This window comes from Arachis duranensis, chromosome 4 (genome assembly GCF_000817695.3).
Source record: "Arachis duranensis cultivar V14167 chromosome 4, aradu.V14167.gnm2.J7QH, whole genome shotgun sequence".
Taxonomy (NCBI): Eukaryota; Viridiplantae; Streptophyta; class Magnoliopsida; order Fabales; family Fabaceae; genus Arachis; species Arachis duranensis.
This window is the reverse complement of record NC_029775.3, coordinates 112,797,355-112,821,499: the sequence shown is the minus strand read 5'-3', so window position 1 is coordinate 112,821,499 and position 24,145 is coordinate 112,797,355. Positions and strand designations below refer to the sequence as shown.

The 24,145-nt window shown below is 29.4% G+C and overlaps 2 protein-coding genes across 2 annotated transcripts; one reads left to right on the top strand and one right to left on the bottom strand.

The window, feature by feature from the left end:
* Positions 1-2,780: 2,780 nt before the first annotated feature.
* On the top strand, positions 2,781-5,729 carry LOC107486096 (probable purine permease 11). The gene is made up of 2 exons (XM_016106645.3): positions 2,781-3,621; positions 4,362-5,729. The coding sequence occupies exons 1-2, from the start codon at positions 3,615-3,617 to the stop codon at positions 5,447-5,449; spliced, it is 1,095 nt and encodes a 364-aa protein (XP_015962131.1). The 5' UTR covers positions 2,781-3,614; the 3' UTR covers positions 5,450-5,729.
* Positions 5,730-10,243: 4,514 nt separating this feature from the next.
* LOC107486097 (uncharacterized) lies at positions 10,244-11,693 on the bottom strand. Its single transcript, XM_016106646.3, has one exon. It carries the CDS (start codon positions 11,306-11,308, stop codon positions 10,346-10,348), a length of 963 nt encoding a protein of 320 aa, XP_015962132.1. The 5' UTR covers positions 11,309-11,693; the 3' UTR covers positions 10,244-10,345.
* Between the last annotated feature and the right edge of the window lie 12,452 nt (positions 11,694-24,145).

The following is a 24,145-nucleotide window of genomic DNA, read 5'->3' as shown; positions in this document are numbered from 1 at the left end:
AAATAATTGTTATAAAATATTATTAGCTTAATTGTATCTTAGTTTATTTTTTTCTTTATTTAAAGACAAGTATATTCTGTATCTTTTAATTTTTAATATATATTTAATTTAAATTAAATGTTTTACATTATTATCTTAAAATAAGTATAAATTTGTCATATAAAAAATAATTAACAAAAAAAGATTTTATAACTAAAAAAATAATTTTAATTTATTGAGTCTACTACTTAACCTAATTACCAAAATATTAACTCTAATCCTAAAATTTTAGAGATAGGTATAATTTTTGGTAAAAAAAAAAGAATATAACAAAAAAACTCATTTTGTTTTTTGCTTCAAAATGGTCAAATTGCTAAGAAGAATATAAGATTCTCTAAACATGAGATTTTTGTTTTGTCAGGGACCCGGGCCACCAACCTGGCCCAGATTCGAAACAGAAACTCTATTCCCAACCCGACCCGGATTTCAAACCTTCCTTTCCCTCTTCCGTTGCGCGCGAGACTGAAAGGAGCCTACCTTGCAGCTGCTCCCCTTGGCAAATCAGTCCTCCTAACAGCACCCAATCGTCCTCGCTTTTCTCACCGGCACGACGTCGCCGTCCTCCTGTCGCCGTAACAACACCTAGTCTATCATGATTGTTCGTACGAAGAGGCCCCAATGATTTCTTCCATACCACAACCAGTAGTGGGCGATGGAGAAGATAAGCGCTTCCTGTTCAGCATCGAAGGTCGCCGTCACTCTCTTCACCTTGCGCAAGAGACCAGAATCTGCACTCTTCATTGCGGAGACGTCACTCTGCTTCTCTCCTTGTTAGTGTGTCACCACCGCTGACTGCAATCCGGCGTCCCTTCCGCGCTCCACCACCACCTAAGCTGCTTGGCCGATCTTCTACAAGGCTCCTATACCTTCCATTGGTCCTTGCTGCTCGGTGATGATGAAAACAAAGCAAGGACGAGACAGTCACTTTCATCCCCTATCGAAGCCACTTCCGCATCGGGTTTCTCTCCAAAAGCAAAGATTGCTGCAGAAAAATTAGTTGCTGATGAAGAAAATTTTTTTGGTAATGATGGTTTGAACTTCTCAGGTGATCCAATTGATGGGTTTTCACTACTTTGTATCTTGCCTTTTATTGTTTGTAACATTAAATCCTTCTTTTGGTTTCACAGGCTACCCCTCTAACTTGGCAAGGAGTAGCACAACAAGTCTGTATTGGTATGGGAGGTTTATAGCTCGCTCAACATGCTCTTACTCTGGCTTCATTTTTCATAATTTTCGGTCGTTGGGGGTTAAATCTCCATTGGTTTCAATCTCCATTGATTTTCTAAGCTTCTTATCGATGTCCTGGCTGTCATCTCATGAACTAGTCTGTTTCCCTCTCTTAGCATCCAGGTAAATCCTGTATCTTGCAAATTATTCAAAAGCATAAAAATATCTTTTGAGAATTGCATCAATTTTTTTCATTTTTTTCTTTAGATTTGACTGCATGAACAAGAATAAGTTATCTGATTTTATAATAGTCTTTTTAAAACATTAAGAGTATTTTTGATAAATATGTTGGAAGTACAAGAAATACGTTTTATCTTTTTTAACGCCGTAATTTTTGTTTGGCTAATTTTTTAATATGATTCTGAGTTTAAACTCCTGTTCACCAAAAACAACAAATTGTAATTTTTGTGTTTATTTGATAAATTTAAAAATTAATTAGCATCCTACCAATTTTGTTATTCAATCTCATTTACAATAAAAGATACCAACAACAATAATCAAAATTCTTGAATTTTTTATGGTTATGCTTTACAAACAAATATTTTTTTAATATTATTATTAGTACTTTTTGTTAAGTTTTAATTTTTATCAATTTTTTTATTTATTTTTCTTATTAATAGTATGAATATTTTTGTTTAGAATTTTTTTATGTTCACTTAGGTATATTATTGTATTTTTTAATAAAATTGTTAGTATTCATTGTTCATATAAATTTTTTTAATTATTTTTATTAATACGTATTGTTTTTATAGAACTCTATTTATTTTTATTTGATTTTGTATATTTTTTATTATATATTCTTAAATTAGTATATATTTTATTTATTATTGTTAATTTTTATAATATAAATTTTATTAGAAAATATAATTAAATACAAAAAGAATACTAAAGAAGAGTACTAACAAATTATAACTAAAAGAGTACTAAATTTTAACACATAAATTTAAACTCTTTTCTAAAAAAATTATAATAAAAAAATGTTAAAATAATATAATTTTAAATGATATAAATTTATATTTTTGTTAGTAATTTTTGTCTAAACATAATTTTAAATAATGTAATCTAAATAATATTTATTTTATTATAATCTATTTTAATATAAAATTACTAAACATAAATCACTTTAAAATTAACTCACTTTTTATCAAAATTAAATTTGTAAAATCAATTTTATACAGATTTTCGTTTGTAATTCTAATCCAAATACACACTAAATTTTTAGCCATAGTGATAAGAGTGCAATAGCCTCTGCTATTACACTTTGATTTGACTTTGAAACTTGATGTAGCTCCTAATGATGCTAGACATGAAATTCTCTAACAAGAAACAAAAGTTTATGCCAGTGCTCAGTGACCACAAAAAATAATCCTTGGCATATGAATAAGAAAGAAAAAATATTCATTGTTTATTGGGCTAAAATCTTGGTCCAAATGCAACTACTAACCCTAAATATATAATACAATACAATATAATATATATCATGCATAGCGGTAGGATAAACTAGCGCCGCATACCATTAATATTCTCCCTTGATTTACTGTTGTGTTGTTCTACACATTCGCCATCACCATCGCATGTATTGCTCAACCACTCCCTATACTCGCGCCATTTGTATTGTGCACGTTATCCTTTCTCCTTTTTTCGTTGTGCTTCCTGAATGTCTGCATCTATTTTCTCGTGCCACCCTCGGCCTCACCGTCTCATCCGGTGCTCAGTTGCGGTGTCGCTGCCTCAGTATCTTCGCTTTGTTGCCGGCGGTGCTAGATCTGCGTCTCTCTTCCATATTTTCTTTTAAAAAAAACCTGTAATCCAAGAACCCCGGTTCGGTTCGATTTACCGGTTTCCGAACGGTTTTGTGGTTCGTCACCGGTTTAAAGACAAGGAAATTTTGCTAAACAGTCGACCCGAACTAGAGTTTGATTTTTGATTAAACCGCTTTGACCAATTGGTTCGGTCAAGTTTTCAGAATAAGTGAAATAACCCATCTTTACTTCTTCAGCATGTTTCTTCTAACGTCTTTTTTCTCTTTTCCCTTTTATTCGTTGTGCTCGTTTGGTAATCTTTATTTATTATTATTTGTACTCAGTTCATAACCATAAATATCTTGCCACAAATTTTGAATCCTATTCGATTTCAATCTCACGACAAAAGTGTCATCGTCCTTTGTTGTCACCGCCACAACCACCATTCTAACCTTCTTCCACTTGTTTCTTTTCATACTTCAACCCTAACCTATCTTTTCAGTTTTACTCTTTTATTCTCTCTATTCTTTTTGGTTACAACCTGTTCTACCTTAATTGGAGAGCTAATAGAATCAATCCGTAAACCTTCCTTTGCTTCTCGGTAACATGACAGGTACATATATATCTTTTCCTGTCTGAAATTTTGTTCTTCATTAATATATACAATAAAGTTTAGTTTTTTTTTCTATTTTTCTATTTTTTATAATATCTATTGTCTTTCATTGTTTTTTATAGTTGCTGCTGGGGCCTCCGCCAATAGTTCTTGTTTTCTTTGCAATGATATTGATATCTTGAGTCTTGACAACAAAGTTGTCCCACTTATTGTTCTTTTAGACCAATTTGTGACCTAATTGATATCTATGCTACACAAAAATCATAATTTGAGGATCAATTCATTCAATTGGGTATTATATAATCAATTATTAATGTTTGATGTTTGAAGACCAAGTTAAAAGTTTAACTGATCTTTAATCTATAACCTATTTAAAATAATTAATTCTGAATTTGTTGCTGATTGTTTATCCAAATTTTACTTTACAATTATATTCTTTTATCCAATCTAAACAGTCATGGTTACATTCAAATACGGAACTCTTCATGCTGTATTTATATATTGCACTGAATATAAATGCTTTCAATTTTCATATCTTCACTCTTCAATGTTAGTGTATTGAAAATGGTAATGTATTGAGGACTACTAGGTACTGATAGTCTGATAGAGAGGTTGTTTAGGTGTAATAGATAGTCTCTTTGCATAAGTAGTATTGTAGTTGTTTTATGTACCTATTGATTCAGTTTATAGGAATCAAGAATAAAAGAAAAAACTGAATTTGATGTTGCATCCTTTTGCAGATAACCAAGAACCCATGATTACAGATGGGACGATCACAAAATTACCATTGACTAAATACCAGCGTTGGCAATGGTGGTTCCTGGTTGCACTTAGCATATTCTTTCTTATTGTTGGCCAAGCTGCTGCTGTTCTACTTGGAAGATTCTATTATGATCAGGGTGGCAACAGTAAATGGATGGCTACTCTAGTCCAAACTATTGCCTTCCCAATATTATATATTCCATTCTTCATAATTCCCTCTTCTCCTGAAACTTCAACTTCTTCAGCTCCTCCTTCCATCAAAATCATTGCCTCAATATATTTTGTTCTCGGGATAGTAATCGCTGCCGATAACATGATGTATTCAGTTGGGCTCCTATACCTCTCCGCATCTACCTATTCACTAATTTGTGCATCCCAATTAGCCTTCAATGCAGTTTTCTCATACTTTATCAATTCCCAAAAGTTCACTGCTTTGATTATAAACTCTGTGGTGGTTTTATCATTATCTTCTGCGCTTCTTGCTGTTAACGAAGACAAATCAGAACCGTCGGGTGCTTCCAAGAGAAAATACATTCTTGGCTTCCTCCTTACCCTTGGAGCTTCCGCGGTTTACTCTCTTTTGCTCTCCCTCATGCAACGGACATTCGAAAAGGTCCTTAAAAGGGAAACATTTTCCGTTGTTTTGGAGATGCAAATCTATACTTCACTTGTTGCCACTTGTGCTTCCACTGTAGGCCTATTTGCAAGTGGGGAATGGCTTACTTTGCACGGAGAAATGGAGACTTTTGGGAAGGGACATGTCGCGTATGTGATGACTTTGGTTTGGACCGCAGTAGCCTGGCAGGTTTGTTCTGTTGGTGTTGTTGGCCTTATCTTCTTGGTGTCGTCGCTATACTCGAATGTTATTAGTACTGTCTCTTTGGCGGTAACCCCTATTGCTTCTCTTGTAGTTTTTCATGATAGCATGAATGGGGTGAAGATAATTTCATTGCTTTTAGCTCTGTGGGGTTTTGCCTCTTATATCTATCAGAATTATCTTGATGATACAAAAGCAAGAAAAAGACAAGCTGTTGAACCGAAATCACGCAATGATTCTTTATGTTGAGACTAATTAATTAGGAAGCATAACCAAAGAGATGCAATTAAATGACCCTTTTAGTTTTGGTTTTGAATCATTCAGTGTAGCTTATGGTTGCTTTAGGTCTTTATAGCCGGAGTTAGTATAGTTATGGTTCTTGATCATTATAGATTTTGATCTATACTTCATTTGGCTCCTAATAAATGTAAAGGTTATATTTTGTGCCTCATTGATTTAATTTAAAGTACTCCTTTTTGGATGGCTTTTGTGATCAATTGAAATTTAAATTTGGTGGTTTTGTTGGAAATACTCGAATGAAACAGAATTTCTTATGTTCATCTTTAATGATCAGATAATATTCCAAAGTTTTGCTTTCCTTTAAATTTGGGTGTTGTTGGCCTGTTATGTTTTGGAATGCTTGGAACTAGACTTTTGTCATAAGAATAATTTTATGTTGTTGCCTATTTTTTTTTCCTCCTTCTTAGTTATCATATATAGTACCAATTTGTTTTTAATCATAGCAATTCTGATGAACTGCTATAGTTTCAGGGATTCATTTGGTCAGTAAAGATCAACCAATTGGATAGCTGGTTGATCTTTATTAATATAACTATGAGAAAAATATTTTAAAAGATATAACACTTTAATGACTTGCTATGTAACTTGTGAGAAAATTGAGGGAGTTTGAATGGAAAAAAAAAAAAAAAAACAGATTCTGAACCCTTCTTTGGCTGCAAAGCTCTTCTTAGCGTAATATTAGTTTCAATGGTTTTGTTTTTTCCCAAGATATTCTTGAGTTCGACAGGTCAAAGATTAATCTGCCATAGATCAGAACTTCATTCAAGAGTCTAGCTATTCAATAGATTGCTGTATATACAAAGTAGGATTCAAACTCTTAATATTTGCTTAAAAGGATAACTGAATGATCACTTGATAAACACAAGATAGTTCTAAGGCTCTAAACTTGCCATCCAACTAGTGAGATCATTGAAGTTGTATACATGAAATAATTTTCTTAGATCTTGAATCCTTTTTTGGTTGAAAAACTTCCCTTCTAAGTCCTACTAAGTCCTAACAAATCAAAAGTTTTAATGGAACAATATTATCAGCAAAATAACACTAGTAATGTCAGATTGTTTGAAATGGGTTCAACAAAGTGATTATTAGACGGTTGAAGTAGGCATTGTTCTTTTGAACCACTCAGAAAAGAAGGTGTACTGTGTATTAAAGACTTGGGTTTTCCAGAACAAAGGTAAAAGACATTGGTTAATCTCATTAATTGCCCATTAACTAATATAGGTCATTTATGAAGATAGATGTTTATTTAAAGCAAGGGTTGTCCTTTGAAATTTTAAAAAACAAATTCTGAACTATCACTTGATATATGAAACCGGCATAAAACTATATTGAGTCAAAGCTTTAAAAAAAAGAGTGACAGCCTAACGGGAAAAGGAAAAAGTTGCATTGATTATATTTTTGAAATGTATTCCTAAGAAAAATTACCCTCCTTCAAATTTCGTTGGATGCATGGAGACTTTTTTATTCTGGTATACGATAACAAAATCCTATCCTTAATCCTTAATAATAATAAATTGGATTCCGTCAAATCCACCATTTGAATCATTATAAATTAAAACAATCCTTATAAATGGACACATTAAAAAATATGCTAATTTTTTTTATAATAAGCCAAATAAATAGTAAGGTAGCTGTTTAAATAAGTGATGTGATATGTGATCTTCTAAAAAATTCTCAGAGGTTGGAGTCTTTGAGAGTTTTCCCAACCCATCCTCATAATTGCTCTTTCTCTAACTTGGCTAAACTTTTGTCCACAAGATAGGGTTGATTTCTCAACTTCCATCAATATAAGACATTATGACTTGACATTTTGCATTTTTAACAACATAAATCATATAACTACACACTGTATAAATCATTTGTCAAATGTAAAAATGATAGACTAATATAATCAAATAATTATGTTTTACGCATGCAACTGAAAATCAATATAGTGATTTTTGCTAATGTATGGTATAAGAATATCATTGAGAATCTTGTTAACGAGCTATTTAACATACTTGTTAAGATTATTAAAAGATTTTTTTTGCATTTATTTATTGTATTAGAACTTGAAATTTCTAGTTTATTATATTAATACAATTTCTTACTTTTGTAAATTTAACCACGTATTGTTAGGGCATTCATTTCAAAATGGGGGAGTTCGTTTTAAGAATTTAATATATGTATGCAATAAAAACTTAAAATTTTAACTTTTCTTTTTGTGTAAAATATATCACTTTTGACTCTTTAGTAAGTGTTTTTAAAAAAAGGTTTTAACAAATATATACCCTAAAAACACATGTTAAATTTATAGACTCAGAAATTTTTATTAAAAACATAAAATTTAAATTTTTAATGTATTTGTTACGTATAAAACAAACAAAAACAAAAATGTTATTTCTATTTTATTAATATCATTTTTTTTACAAATTCATACAAACACATAAAAAAAAAAACATGTGAAAAATGATATTATAAAAAATAAAAATAAAAATGTTAACAGAATCTAAAAGTATATATATCCACCAAAATGAATGATATTTACTAGGGCCACCATGATCCATCACACACTATTGAATAGAATAGTGTATGGTATACTCTACTGTATAGCAACATTTAAATGGGGACAGCAAGGGAATTAAGTAGAGAAGGCAAGAAGTGCTTAAATGTTGCGGACCCCATAACATGAGAGCATTACCAACACTTTTAAAGGTTGTAATACAATCTCACACTTTTGTGTGTTCCAATTCATCACCACGAAAACTCACTCAACATTTATTTCAAATTCAACTCATTTTGACCCCACCACTTCAACTCCTATTATAACCCTTTAGAGTGGGTAGCACCATTCATTTCATTTCATTATGCTTCTCAACCTTCACCACTATCTCCCTTTTCTCCAAACTTCATATGTCTTCCATTCACACTCGTTTTAATGATCACCCACTCACTAGTACCCAGCTAATTGTTAAGCTACAAACATTTATTTTCAAATTATAATTAAGGTAAATGAATTAATTAATAGCCTTAAGTTTAACATTTTGTACTTGATTCTTAGTTTATAAACAAAAAATGTACTTCCATTCATGATTCATTCATTGTCTCATAAGCACTCTATTACTTTTTGGTTTTTTATTTTGATTTGATAAGCACATGCTCTTCTTCAAACTTAATCCAGTTTAGCACATATTATGAAGAGGGAAGAGTGCACTTTTATTACCAATCTAAAACAGTTGCCATTACCAATCAATTTCTCTTGGAATAAAAATATTCCTAAAATGATTTGATTTGTATTGAATGTAACTAAATTGAATTGATTTTAAAATTGATTAATTATTTTACATTTCGTCCCCTTCTTTACACTGATATTTAGAGGATAAAGTAGTTTTTTCTAATGGTTTAACTCCAAAATCAATGTAAATCTTTAAAAAAAAATGAAAGGTTAAATACAAAGGGATATAAAATAAATCCATTAAATTTCAAAATTAATTCAGTTATCATTTTTTAAAAAATCCAAACAAGATAATTGCTCTATAAATTAAATTAATTCCAGTTCTCAGATGTCCCAAACACATACTAATACTAAAAATACTTGAATTAAGTAAAATCTCTATTTCTTTGTATTTGTTGTACACTTCAGTTAAGATTAGTCAACTCTCCATTTTGTTTTACTAAAAGTATTGACACTTGATACTTTTTTCAACATGACTATAAAATTTTTTTCTTGTTTTCATTAAAAATATAAAAAATTCAAATTTTTTATATATTTGTTTTGTCTTTATTAAATAAAAATATTTAAATTTTCTATTACTAGTAAGCTTATCATATGTCTTTAGGCACATGTTAAGACACATATTAGCTAAAAACTAAACTCTTAAATAAATTCCAGTGCGTTAAAAAGCAAAAAAATTAAATATATGATTTCATACAATACCAGAATCGAAAAACAAGAAGAAACGGCTCAAAACCCTTCCTAATAGTTTAATACTAGTAGGTTACATAAATAAACTTGTTTGACTACTTCTTAACTAGATAACATTATAATTTGTAATTTATTTGTCACGTTTTAAATTATTCTTTTAATTATTTTTATTCTAATAAAAAAATACATTTTTATTATTGTTTTGATATTTTCAAAAATTAAATATACATTTGAATTTTTATCCATTTAAGCTTTAAGAGAATAATTCGGATAATGACTTCAAACTCTTAATCATTATTCTATTTCAAATTATCACTAAAAATAAACTAATCTGGATATTTATACTTAAATTAAACTTGTTTAAATAATAAAAAACAATAATAATTATCTTCAATTGAACCTCGTGATTTCAGTTCAAATTCAGTAAACGATTTTCAAACTCCTTCAATACATGGATTGAAATCTCCAGTTAAATGCTACCAACCAAGAAGGTGAATAAATACACCTTGAAAATGTTATTTATTCGTAATCCAACAAGCATTGTTTGTGCCAAAAAGAATCAAATAGTAAGAATTATGAATTAATTATCACTAGACTCGTAGTCATATTAAGCATACATTAATCTAACAATGTAAGCAATTAAGCAAGAACAAACTGAGTTAACAAAGTAATAACACTGTAATATACAGAGGACACTATATGCAATTTCAAAATTACATCACTCATTTTTTTACCTATATAAAAGGACAAGAGAAAATTACTTTCTGTTCATCGCAGTGAACAATTGTGTACAAAGAACATTTATAACAAAAAAAAAAATGTGTTTCAATTTTCTTCTATTTTCTTTTTTTTTGAAAAGAAAATTAGAATTTGCACAAACGAAAAGAATTTTTCTTTTAAAGAAAAAAGAGATGACCGTACCAGATGAAATGTCAACAGAATCAACGGTTGTGGTTAACTCTTCCAAAATCCGCAAGCTTCCTGGACCGGTTAGCGCAAAACGACGCTGCGGCGGAGAGGTGCGGCTTCGCCGCCGCCGCCCTAACCTCGACAGCCGCCGCCATCTCCGGAGGCAATCCTTTGTGGTTCCACCTCCTGTTCGGACTCGCACGAACCAACGGACTCAAGCAAATAGCCATGCCTGAACCTGAAATACTCTTCGCATGCCCTAGCCGCGAGCGTCGCGCAGGTGTCGCCGTCGACAACGGCGTCCTTCGCCACTGAGGAGACGACTCTGAAGCGTATCCGCTTCCCGACGGAGACCGATCGCATTCGTCACCGAAATCGTCCTTTCTTACCGGCGACATTCCACGATCCGTCACTCGATGGTGGTACCGCCGCCGTGTTCCCGCTGCGTGAGCTGAATTCTCTGCTGTTCCAGTCCGATCCTGATTTTTCCGGCGAGAAGGAAAGAACGTAGAGAACCACGAAGGAGACGCCGACGGCGACGGTTTCTCGAACGACGGATCCGTACGATACTTCTCCGATCTGGTCCTGAAAAGATTCGAGAATTTCCAGAACTTGCTCAATCGCTTCTTGGACGGCCTCGCTCCGCCTTCGAACTCGGAATTCCCGGCGTAGGTTGGGCCAAGCTGAGGCGTGCTGTAAAAGAGCCGGTCGCGGGCGTCATCGGAGGAGTTCCACGCGGCGGCGTAATCGGATTTCCGACGAGAAACGTAGGGAGATACGGAGCGAGGGAAGACTAAAGGCGGCGGGTTAGGGTCGTTGTTTCTGGAACGTTCGTCGGAGGCGCGGGAGGCGTTTCGAGTGAGTTGAACCTGAGTGTGGGCTTGGGCCTGGGCCTGGGCCTGCGCAGCGAGTATAGCTATGAGGCGTTCACGGAGACATGTGGCACAGACGCCGATGGTACTGCTAAGGTCAGGTAAGTGTTTCTTACACCTCATTTTTTTTTTATTTTCTGTGTGTCTTTTGCGATGCTTGTTGTGTTACGACGCCGTTTTGCAAGTTATGAAGTGGTTGCGGTTGTGGTTTATGTTGGTGGTGGTGGTTGTGATTAAATTGGGTAGTGGTAGTAGCAGTAGCATTAGCGTGTGTATGGGTGTGTGTTGTGTTGTATTATATGAAGTGAAAAGAGAGATCTGATGGAGAATTGGGAAGGGTTGCGTTGTCTATTTCACACAAAATAGAGAGAGAGTTGGTTGGGGCTAATAAGTGTGTAGAATCTGTATTAAATTTAATTTAGCGTGAGAACGGGGCAGAGACACAAGAGAGAGGGGTCAAACTTTTACTTAGCTTAGCTTACGGAAAAGGATGGCCGAACAGTTTTGATACCAAGGCTTAGCTAGATAAGGAAGGATGCATGCTACAGTATAATGGAACAGATTCATCCACATAAAAATACAACATGTACAAGGGATTAGCCAAACTTATTTTCTTCAAAATATATTTTATATCTATAATTTAGATTTTCTTTGAGGTCATAATGCATCTTTATTATTGTGTCACAATATTCTTGTTAGTTTCTCTTTTTCTTTCTTGATTTTTCCCTTCAAAGTATTCATAATCCATAGCAATGACAAATCTTTTCTCTTCATTGTCTGAAATTTGAATCTAAATGCTCTCCATTTATAAACTTAGGATCAAATTTCCACCACTTGATTAAGATATTTAATAAGGTAACTGCCAAACTACATTACGGTAACTTTTGTATTCTAATTACTTATTAGGAATTAACTAAGGATATATATGTTAAGATTACTAAAGCTTCTATAAAAAGTATATAAAATTTAAGCTGTTAATATATTTGTTATGTATTTAAAGTAAAAAATCAAAAATGCTATTCAATCATTCACTAAAATCAAGCATAAATATATTTATGTATAAATATACGTATAGTTTAATTTATTTTCAATGTGTATTTGTATTCCAACATATATTTTATACTAATGGTTGATTTTAGTGTACACATAGCATAATCGAAATTTTTTTTTTAAAATTACCAATAGTAATCTTAGTCATTAAAGCTTTGATTAATTTTTCAAGTATATATTTTCATAAGTAATACACCAAATTAGTTTGTAATATTTTTCAAAAATACTACATACACATAAAATATTAGTCACTATGTATATGTGTTGACTTGTTAGAATATTAGACAATTTGGTCTTAGAAATACTAAATAAATTAGTTTTTAATTTTTTTTAAGATTATAAATTAATCTTTTATTTTTCTAAAACATAATTCATATTTGGTAGAATGACTAAATTATCTGAAATTCTTTAAAAATATATATATAAGACTAACATGTTCAAAATGAAAATTGCCAATCAAGGATTCTTATGATTCATATTTTTACCCAAAAAAAATATAATTAGAAATGGGAGATCATTCTCTTTAAATCATATACAATTAGTGAAAAGGTAAGATTTATCTCTTTCGAGTTTCTTTTATCGAACAAAACTAATAATTAAGTTAGAATACTTTTTGGTTAGATGACTAGACTACTAGAGTTAAAATTGTCAAAGCTCAATAAACATCAAATATCGATATTTTAAATAAATGAAAGAAAAATACAGATTCGCTACTAAATTTTTGGAAAAGGTCGCTTAGACCAATTTTATTTAAAATATCAAGGATCAGAATGCTAGAGTAATTATTTTGGACAAAAACACATTACATTACTTAATTATCATGCTTAAAGTCAATAATCACAGCATATACTTGGGGAAATTTAGGGAAGTAAGTTACCCCATTATGACAATGTTAGTACATTTTTGTACGTATATGATATATTGACAAAGTTATAGCTATTATCGAGAACTTATACTAATCAAGCAAATGTTCTCATCGAAGACATTCCTGTGGTTTTCTAAGATTCGTCAAAAAAGAGCTATTTTTAAATTTTAAGCATTTTAGGCTTTGATGTAAGTTTTAAAATTCCACAATTTTTAACTGGAGTTTTATATTAGAATTTAATTTTATAGCTATCAGTAATGACCCTATTGGGTAACTCTTGATGATATTTGTAAAAATAACATATGCCCACTTGATGTTTGACTTTCTATACCGTGCGATACGGTAATTATGATGGTTAACTAATGACATGTTTGCCTTTGATGGGCAGATTTCTTGCTTTAATTTGTAGGCATACAATTATACAATGCAATTATTCCTTGGTTGAATCTCGAATCTCTCTCTGGGTTTTTTTCCCACAGTTTTTTTTCCTTTTCAATTTTTCCACAATAATTTTATAGAGTTCAATTTTAATGTACTAACGGTATAAAATGTATTTATACAAGGTGAATTATATGGTGAAAATGTAAATTTACAAATTTTTCCTATAAATTTACAGATTTTTCTTTTAATAAAATGAAAAAAAGATTAATAAAAGTAGGATCCACATTTTAAATAATAATAAAATAATAAAAAATAACTATAAAAGGAATTTAAATATATTTTTAGAAATTTTAATTAAAATTTGTGAATTTATTTGCGGTTTCAAGAAATACCTCACTAACTAAAAATAATAACATTATTTAAAAAATGAAAATAAAATAGTTTGAAATATGTATTATTTTCACACAAAATTACCAATAGTATTATATAAAAAATTTGAATTAATACTGGTTTCAGTGGGACTCAACTCTATTGTTATATGTTATATGAGTTACATAAAATAATATTAGAGGTAAATACTAAATTAGTATTGAAAAGATTTTGACGCTAATAAAATATTTTTTACTTTTGTTATGGAGATTAGAATGTGGTAGAATTCCGATATGGAGAGCAGGCATGCTTAACTGGCATGTAGTGTCAACTGATCAGTAATCGGACAGTGCGAGTTCTTCCTGACTAATCGGACGGTCCGAGTTTCTCATGACAAAACGGATGGTTTGAGTTGTTCCTCTCCAGTCATGTGTCGCATGCGTGTTGCTCCTCACAAATGGTGCCCCTTTAACCCAACACACCCCCTTCGTTGCATGTACACCCACCCTTCGAGTCACTTTCTCCTTCATTCCCACTCATCATTCATTCTTTCTTCTTCTTCCTCCTTAAATGATGTCTGCTTCATCTACTTCACTAAAAAAAATTAAAATGTCAAAGAAGCAAAAGTCTAGAAATGGTAATTGTCCTGAATTTCACATTGTAAAATATCTCAGCCATTCTAATTATGTAAGTTTATTTGTTAATTTTTTTATATTTCAGAATTATAATTATTATTTTTAGAAATTTAATTATAATTATTGTTGTTAGAAGTTGAACGGAAGAAGATATACGTGGCTTAATTATTATTTTTATTGATAGAAATTTAGAAATATATGTTTAAACAAAGTGTAAATGTAGTTAATTCTTGTTTAAAATTTTTTGTAATATAATAGATTAGTAATAAAAAAATATCTTTTTTAGAATTTTTTGTAATAATATTAGAAATTATAATTAAGTAGTTAACTGTTATAATTAATTTTAGAAATTTATGGATATATGTTTAAATAATAGTTAAAAATATGTGTATTTAAATGTAATTAATTTTTGTTTAGAATTTTTTCCAATATAATAGATTAGTATTCAAAATGACCTGTTTAAAACTTTTTGTAATAATTTTAGAAATTATAATTAATTAGTTAACTGTTATAATTAATTTTAGAAATTTAGAAATATATGTTTAAATAATAGTTAGAAATATGTGTGTTTAAATGTAATTAATTCTTGTTTATAATTTTTTCAAATATAATAGATTAGTATTAAAAATGATTTGTTTAGAATTTTTTGTAATAATTTTAGAAATTATAATTAATTAGTTAACTGTTATAATTAATTTTAGAAATTTAGGAATAAATGTTTAAATAATAGTTAGAAATATGTGTCTTTAAATGTAATTAATTCTTGTTTAGAATTTTTCCCAATATAATAGATTAGTATTAAAAATGACTTGTTTAGAATTTTTTTTAATAATTTTAGAAATTATAATTAAATATAGTAAAGTATCGTTTTATATATAGTAAAGTATCGTTTTTGTTCCTAACGTTTGGAGTAAATTTTATTTGTGTCTCTAACGTTTAAATCGTTCTATTTGTATCCCTAACATTTGTAAAAGTGATTCAGTGTTATCTTGCCGTCAATTACACATCATGAATGCTTTAGTTTGAGTTTTAAAAATCTATTCTTAAAGTTAGAATACAAATGTCTAGAATAGAATCGATGATCCACTTCGAAAAATAGCTCATCAAAAGTTGAAACTAATTCCTACAACATTTACATAATTCACTTTTCTAGGGACATAATTGAATATAAACACAAATAGTGGGTATAATATTAAAATCTAACACATCAAAGTGAGACCTAATTGAGAATGAATACATCCAAGTGAGAATAATTGAAAAATATAATCTGATTTGTTAGTATAATTGGTATTAGGATAAACATTGAATCACTTTTATAAACGTTATAGATACAAATAGGACGATTTAAATATTAGGAACATAAATAGGACTTACCCAAACGTTGGGGATAAAAACGATACTTTACTATATATATAAATCGGACCCAGGGACTTGTTTAAACTCATTCAAAAATAATATATAATAATCAAATCAGTCCGTCCGATTTTATTTTCCGAAAATTAAAAAAATTACTACATATACAAAACGGACGATCCGATTAGCTTCCATCAAAATTCAAAACTTCCTTCTATGGAAAACGGACTCTCCGATTTGTTTACAAAATTTTTCCCCAGAAAAATCAGATGGTCCGATTTCTTCACACCAAAGCTGAGCAAAAGCTGTCCCACAAATTTGTCTAGCACCTCTAAAATCCATAACCAAGTACAACACATTCATAGCTTCCATAACCAAAAAATTGAGCCATGATAAAATGGTATCTGATTTTTGTTATTGATAAAATGATCTCTAAAAGATTTTAAAATTTGATTAAAGTAACCGGCCGTCAATTGAGTTACCTAGAGTTAAGATTTATGGGTGATGTATCAATTAACAATTATCATAATTACAAAAGATATCCACTTTTAATTTTTATAATTTTAAAAATACCCCAATTTTAATTTTCTAAAAACCTTAATCCCTTTTTTCTCTCTTCTTCCTTTTTTCCTAATTTTTTCACTGCACATTTCCAGCAATTTTCCTTTTCCTTTTCCTTTTCCTTTGTCACTTGTTCTGATTCTCTTTCCCGCAATCCCTTTAGATTCATCTCTATCTTTTTCTCCATCGGTTTTCTTCCTTCCCTTCACTATGAATCAACTAGTGTGTGTTTCAATTTCGATCATTCTTCTTTTATACTCTGATCTCTTTTCTCTAGAGCTAACAACATTTGCAATCTTCAAATAGAATAGTAAAGAATAGGATCAAAAGATCCAAGCGAGAAGGCGAGGGTTTGGAGACTCAAATTTAAGCCTTTACTCTATTGTCTGTAAGATTCATCAGCTACAACTACTCCTCCTCTTCTTCCTCCTTCTCCACCACCTCTTCTTCCCCCCATGGATTTAAAGCTGTAAGATTTAGTTTCGGTTCTACTCATCAGCCAACGGATTTTAACAAGAACAGACGGCTATACAAGTATGATATATTTTTGAGTTTCAGGGCTACCAACATTTGCAATAATTTTATCGATCATCTTTATCATAATCTCATCAGGAAAAGAGTTTTTGCCTTCAAAGACAACAAGAGGCTTCAAAAAGAGGTACTATCTCATTTCAGTTCTTATAAACCATTAGAAATTCTTGCATTTCTATTGATGTCTCTTAAGTGATTATGTTACCTCTACATGATGCCTTGATGAAATGGTTACCATTACTCAATATATAAAAAAATTCAGACAAAAATTTTTTTCGATTTTTTATGATGAAATCTTTTCGATATTCAAAATCAGAGTAGGGCGTATGTGGATGCTTAGGAAAGAAGAGAAAAAAAATTAAGGTTTTAGAAAATTGAAATTGTGTTTTTAAAATTATAAAAATTAAAAGTGGATAATTTTTGTAATTATGATAATTGTGAACTGACACGTCACCTATAAACTTTAACTTCAAATAATTTAATTTATGGTTGGTCATTTTTGTCAAATTTTAAAATTTTTTAAAAATTATTTTATTAACAACAAAGATTAACAACCATTTTATTAACGCCAAAATTTTTTAGGTAATAATTTGGTATTTATTTCAATAATGTTAATCAATTTAAGTAAATGCTATATTGTTAAATAATTTTGCATCCCCGTAATTTTAAAAAATAACCATTATATTAAGACTTGTGTCTTAGATCATTTCTAAAATATTTTACATCAATCTAAAATTGTTTGTTATTCTTTTTTTATACTTAAAACTCAATTAATTATATAACCACAATAATATATAATAATAATTATTTATGTCAGACTTTATTAAAATCTGACGCAATATCTTATAATAATTACAAGCGATAAAACTTTAATTGAGACATGTGATAATGAAACTTATCTCGTTATATTGATGGTAACGTGATTACGAATACCTTTATACTTGTATATTCTTAATAAGGAAAAGAAAGCCATTAATCCATTTATAATTACTCCATTTGTTTTTGGTATGACGTATCTGTGTTAAATCATTAATGGAACATTAAACACGTCAAAAATAAAGTAAAGAGCATTATTGGCACGCTTCATACGGTGCCTTAATTCATCTAAAGAAAGAAGTCAAACTCTGGCATTTGTTCATCATTTTCATATGTGCGTTGTGCCAATCAGCTTTTGATCAATTAAGAGTCTACTTATAACGGTTATAATCTCCTTTATTCTTCTTTTGGCTTTTGTTTAGCAAAGTTTTATTTCAAATTTCAAATTTTAGAAGATATGAGTTTTAAAGTGGTTCTTAAATTTTTATTTGATTTTTAAATTGGTTTGTGTTAATGGCATGCTAGCGTGGATAATTAGTTTCACGTGTAATAAAGTAATTAGTTTCAATGTGTTATCTGTGGGTTAGTAATATGTGATCTGTTAACATAAATGATGGTATTAGTATCATATGTTCTAAAACAGTCTGTATGTGGCGTTCTGTGTCACGTGTCAATAAATTCAAAATTTAGAATATGATTTTAGTATGTGAAATTAAAAGAGAAGAAACAAATTCGTTTTTTGGGCCAAAATTTTCTTTTCTTTTATCATAAATTCAAAATCTCAATAATTTTTAGTGTACTGATTTTTCTTTTATATTTTCACACATAACTTAAATAAAATTAGGATAAAGTCTAGTGTTGAACTTTTTTTTAAAAAAATAATTAGGATAAAGTATTATTTTATTTTTCAATGTCTAAACTAAATCTTAATTTGATATCTAACATTTTAAATGTTATATTTAGATTCGAATTTAATATTAGTCCACCTTTAAATTCGACACAAATAATTTGTATATTGAAGAGCCAATAATATTTGATTTCAATTTATAAGTAAAATCGATCTACCAATAATTACCTGTGTAAAAATTTTTTCTTTAATTTTGAAGCGTTGATAATTGATTATTAGAATTTGGAATTTTGTACACGTTAGAAAGGAAAGACTAAATTGGAGAAAGAATCAGTATATTATTGAGTGTATTCAAGTTTTCTATTCAAGTTATTTGGAATGATACAATATAAAAGGGTATTTATAGGTACTAAGAGAATCGTAATAATAAGGGCGTAATCTCCTATAATAAATATTCTGATATACTAAATAATACTAATTGATCCTAATTGATTCTAATTATATTCTAACATCCCCTCAAACTCAAGTGACAACTTGAGTTTGAAACTTATTTAAAAATTAATACAACGAAAAAAAATGCATAAACTAATAGAACGGATACAGACAGAACTGCCGGATAAGAAAGCGCAGACGAAACTGCCGCTGTCGGAAGGAAGCGCAGATGGAACTGCCGCTTGTCGGAAGGAAGCACAGACAGGATTGCCGCTTGTCGGAAGGAAGCACAAATGTAACTGCCATTTGTCTGAAGGAAGCGCAGAAGGAACTGCCACAAGGAAAACACGGAACTGTCACAAGAGAACGCAGAAGACGCAGACGAAACTGCCACGAGAGAACCCAAACGAAACTGCCACGAAAGAACGTAGACAGAACTGCCACGAAAGAACGCAGATAGAACTGCCACGAGAGAAAACGAAAACTATATGATTTCTTCATGAGAATAGATAAGCAGCGGATGACATTGGTATTTGATCATTCGACTCGAAAAGACACAAGACGGAGAGAATAGGCTAGTCGGTGAGGTGAGAAAGTATCAAAGGAGTGACAAAAGGAAAAGAAGAATGACATAGAAAAAAATACAAAAACTACGATGATTTCATCGCAAGGAAAACAACATATTCTCTTCAAAGAGGATACCATGGCTCTGATATCATGTTAGAAAGAAAAGACTAAACTGGATAAAGAATTTGTATATTATTGAGTATATTCAAGTTATCTATTCAAGTTATTTGGAATGATACAATATAAAAGGGTATTTATAGGTACTAAGAGAATCGTAATAATAAGGACGTAATCTCCTATAATAAATATTCTGATATACTAAATAATACTAATTGATCCTAATTGATTCTAATTATATTCTAACGTACAAAAAACAGTTCAAGAAAAAAAAGTGTTAAAAAAAATTTTGGTTATATTTTTTTAATTTGTACAAAATGATATAACATAACTGATAAAATTGTAACATCTACAACACTCACTTTATTAATTATTCATGTTAAATTTAATATAGAACAATATTAAACTCGTTTAAAACTTTTTAAAACAAAAATAAGACATTTAAAATGTTAAGAACCAATTTAAAATTTAATCCAAACGCTACAGATTAAAATAATACTTTATTCATAAAATTATCTTTACATAAAAGAAAAACTATTTTAAAATATTTATCATACAACAAATTATTCATGAAAGATAATAGCAATATAGCTTAACTTATATATTAAAAAAATATTAAAACATTCTATGAATACTCTAATTTCATTTATAACGATAACATGTATATAACATATGGACAAATTGTGTAGCGATATACCATATACCATATACGCCATTAATCACCATGTCAAGTGTCAACATCATTATACGTGGTGAAATTATATTCTTATACATGACAATTTTTTTAATTGGACAGGATCCTCCCATATATCAACATGCCATGTTAGCATATGGTTAACTGAAAATACTTAACGAATTAATATGAATAATTGAAAAACAACTTAGTAATCGTCTTAAGTTAATTAATTAACAATTTATTGACTAATTTGAGGCTTTGATGAAATGTATTTGAGGTTTAACTCTTCGGAAAAAAATTAAAATGTTTAGAGAAAATAGTTTTAATTGTTAATATTTTAAGTGCGAGGAGTGCATAAAATTAGTTTCACATAAAAAAAAATAAGAAATGTATAAGATGAGAGATCTATCGACTTAATATCTAAGGTAGCGTTTATTTTGAGATATTGAGATAGAGACTAAAAGATTGAGACTTAATATCATGTTTGTTAGTTCAGAGATTGGTACTAAAATTTCTGTCTCTGTCGCCAAAATTCCAGTATTTCAGTATCTTTGACTAAAATTTTTAGAGATAAAAATTGAAACTTTAATAATATTTTATACCTAAAATACTCTTATTTTAATTAATTAATTCTAATTTTAATTTTTGTGTAAATTAAATTAGAGTTTTATTCTTGTTCCAATTTCTATTTCCCATTTTGCACTAAACAAAATATTGAGATTTATTTCGATATCTATCTTTTAATTTTAATTTTTTTTATTTCTGTTTTTCTATCAAGTACTATCTTAAAATTGAGTTGGAAGTGATGACATTGACCCAACAATCTTGCTATATTATTAGAGTCAGATTTCCTCATACGTGTATGATTAACTATCGTTTGGTTGCAAAAACAGTATGCATATATCAGCTGATACGTACATAAGTATACTTTTTTCTTTTAAAGAAATATTTATGAAATTTTGGATAGAAATATTGGTCATGTGGAACCTTTTTTTCTTGGTCCAAATACTATTCATAAAAATAGCAATTTCAGAATATAAACACCGGATATTACAAATAAAGTGTCCGCGGAGATCATAGACTATTTCTTTACAAAGATACCAATTTTGGATACATAGCTGTCGGATTTCATTTTACTCATTTTAAAACACCATACTCTCATAATTTATTCAGAAACATCACAATTCCACAATTTGGCCTTTAGACCCAATTTTCTCAAATATTATGTCAAACAGAAGCGATAGATACGTGCATTGTTTAGCATCCACTTAGGGTTTAAAAAAAAGGCGACATAAAAGTAATCTGCTAAGAGATTTGGATATTTGTAATATAATTAATGTATGAGTTTTATCCGCATCAAAAAAGAAAAGAAGCAAAAGAAAAGTATGAGTTATATATACCAAAAAAACAAATATTTAACTTACATAATTAGATTGTGTAAAAGAGAATCAAATTTTAAATTATTTATAATAAAATTGTTGAAAAATAATTTGAATGATTAAATAATTTATATCACGTGATATATGCCATAGAGGATTAAGAAGCATGCCAAGCTATGAGTATGTCATCAAATAGTTCAAAATTAAATATAAAGGAGTTTAAACATATTTGAAGAATAATATTTATTGATTATCATTAGAATAATTATATAATTTTAAATATAATAAATATATAATTACTAATATTATGTATATAAAATTATGAATATTATATTATATAAGATAATTTTAGATATTGTTTTTTAACATTATCTAAAGTAGTTTTATAAATCCGGTTTTATTGTATATGTGAGTCTCTTTCGCTGCTTTTTCTTCCACGGTTAGTTGTAAGAGTTTTGTAAAATTAGCTCTAAAACAACAATTTAGGAATGAGTTTTGCAAACAAAATATAAAGTCAAATTCTAAATTGAGCTCTAAACTATATTCAATCTTATCATACCTATACAAATTATGAAACTAGTTGAAGCGATATTAATTATATGTAAGTAATTTTATAGATAACCTGAACCTTTATCCACATTTTTAATAAATGGAAATTCGTGAAATCTACTTTAGATAAAATATTATTTAGTTGACAATGCATATCTAAGTTGTAATGGCTTGACATCATCACACAAACGTCATAAAGACTTTGACATATATAGTAACGAATTTAAATTAGTCATCATTGGTTGTTTCTTCTCGTGTAGAATAGTATTTGTAAATTTTGTTCTATTTAAATCTCATGCATTAAATTGATGAAAATTCTTCTTCTCTTCTTTTTTCTTTCTTTTTTTTTTTTTTGTCTCTCTCTTTTTCGTTTTCTTTTTCTGGTTATCACTCTGTATATGTATTTTAATTTTTATCAAAATTTGAGAACAAGTTTGTCTTGAGTCTTCACTTTTACAGTTTTAATTTGCTACTATCCATTGACTTCCTTAAAACGTGCATTAATTATATACTGCCATACTTTCATTTCACCTAAGCGTAACAAAAGTGGCTAAGTAAGCCATCAATCAATGACTAGGTTTTCATTTAAATCTTCCTAATTACTTGAAGATTTTTATTATATTTTCTTAAAAGTGCTCCTGTATAATTTTTAGGCACTAGTTAAGAAAGTTGACAAACAAAAAAAGTGGATTTTAAAACTTTTCTTTTTAATGGCACTCTTTTTCTTTGCGAAATATCTAAATAATAATGTCTTTTTTTTATAAAATGAACATTTTTTTCATGCAAAATTAATATAATATAATTTTAGTCTATTTGACCAATATACCGTACAATAATCATTATATTATATAATAGCGATAATTATTTGGTTGAATGAAGTTAAATTATAATTATAATAATAATATATTATTTTTGTTAATAAATTTTATTTATTTTAATATTTTATAACATAATATAAAAAATAACTTGTTAGAAAANGATTATTGAAAAATATTTTGGTCAAATAGACTAAAGTGTATATTATTTGAATCTTGTAAAAGAGAGTGTATAGTTTATAAATAGAGGTAAAGAAAGTGGCATATAGATATATTGCAAAAGAGCAGAGTGTTATTTTCTATTTTCTTTATCTAATTGATTTATGCCTTTTTTTTATAAGAAAATTAATGAGTTTATTCTTTATGATGAAAAGATTACCGAGATATAATTCAATTTGACAAATATAACTATTAGGGCGTGCTTGTGAAACAAATAGCACAACACGTAAGTCGAGAGTCTACGCGAGGTTTATAGACACGAGAAACTTAACATAGTGAATTCATTTACCAAATCTATTCCTTTCAAGCAATAAATAACGGGGTTTGCATTTAGAAAAAAAATTGTTCAAAGCTGAACTATTCAATCTGTATTTAATATTTTATCTAATAAAGAACTTTCTTCTTCAAATTAATGTTTTCAACAATCAAAGATATCGTAATTTATACGAAAGATATATGGTTGGCCGCAAGTAATACATTTGTTATATATGTATTATGTAATGATAATTGGTCTCACGGCGGAAGAAAATTTTAAATTCTAGTGCAGATAAAATTTAATTGTGATAGTGAGAAAGAATTTACAAATGATTAAATGATCATCTTTAAATTTAAATTATTGTGCTCTCTAGAAGCTCGGCTCATTTGTCTGAACTCTGTAATTTGCATTATTTTAATCGTGGTCCGCAGAGACTAATATCTCAACTCTCAAGCAACAATGATTGATGAAAATGATCAACCTAAAAAGTAAAAACTTTACCTCTTCTTTCTTTCTTTATGCTTTTGGGCTTTTGGCTCTAT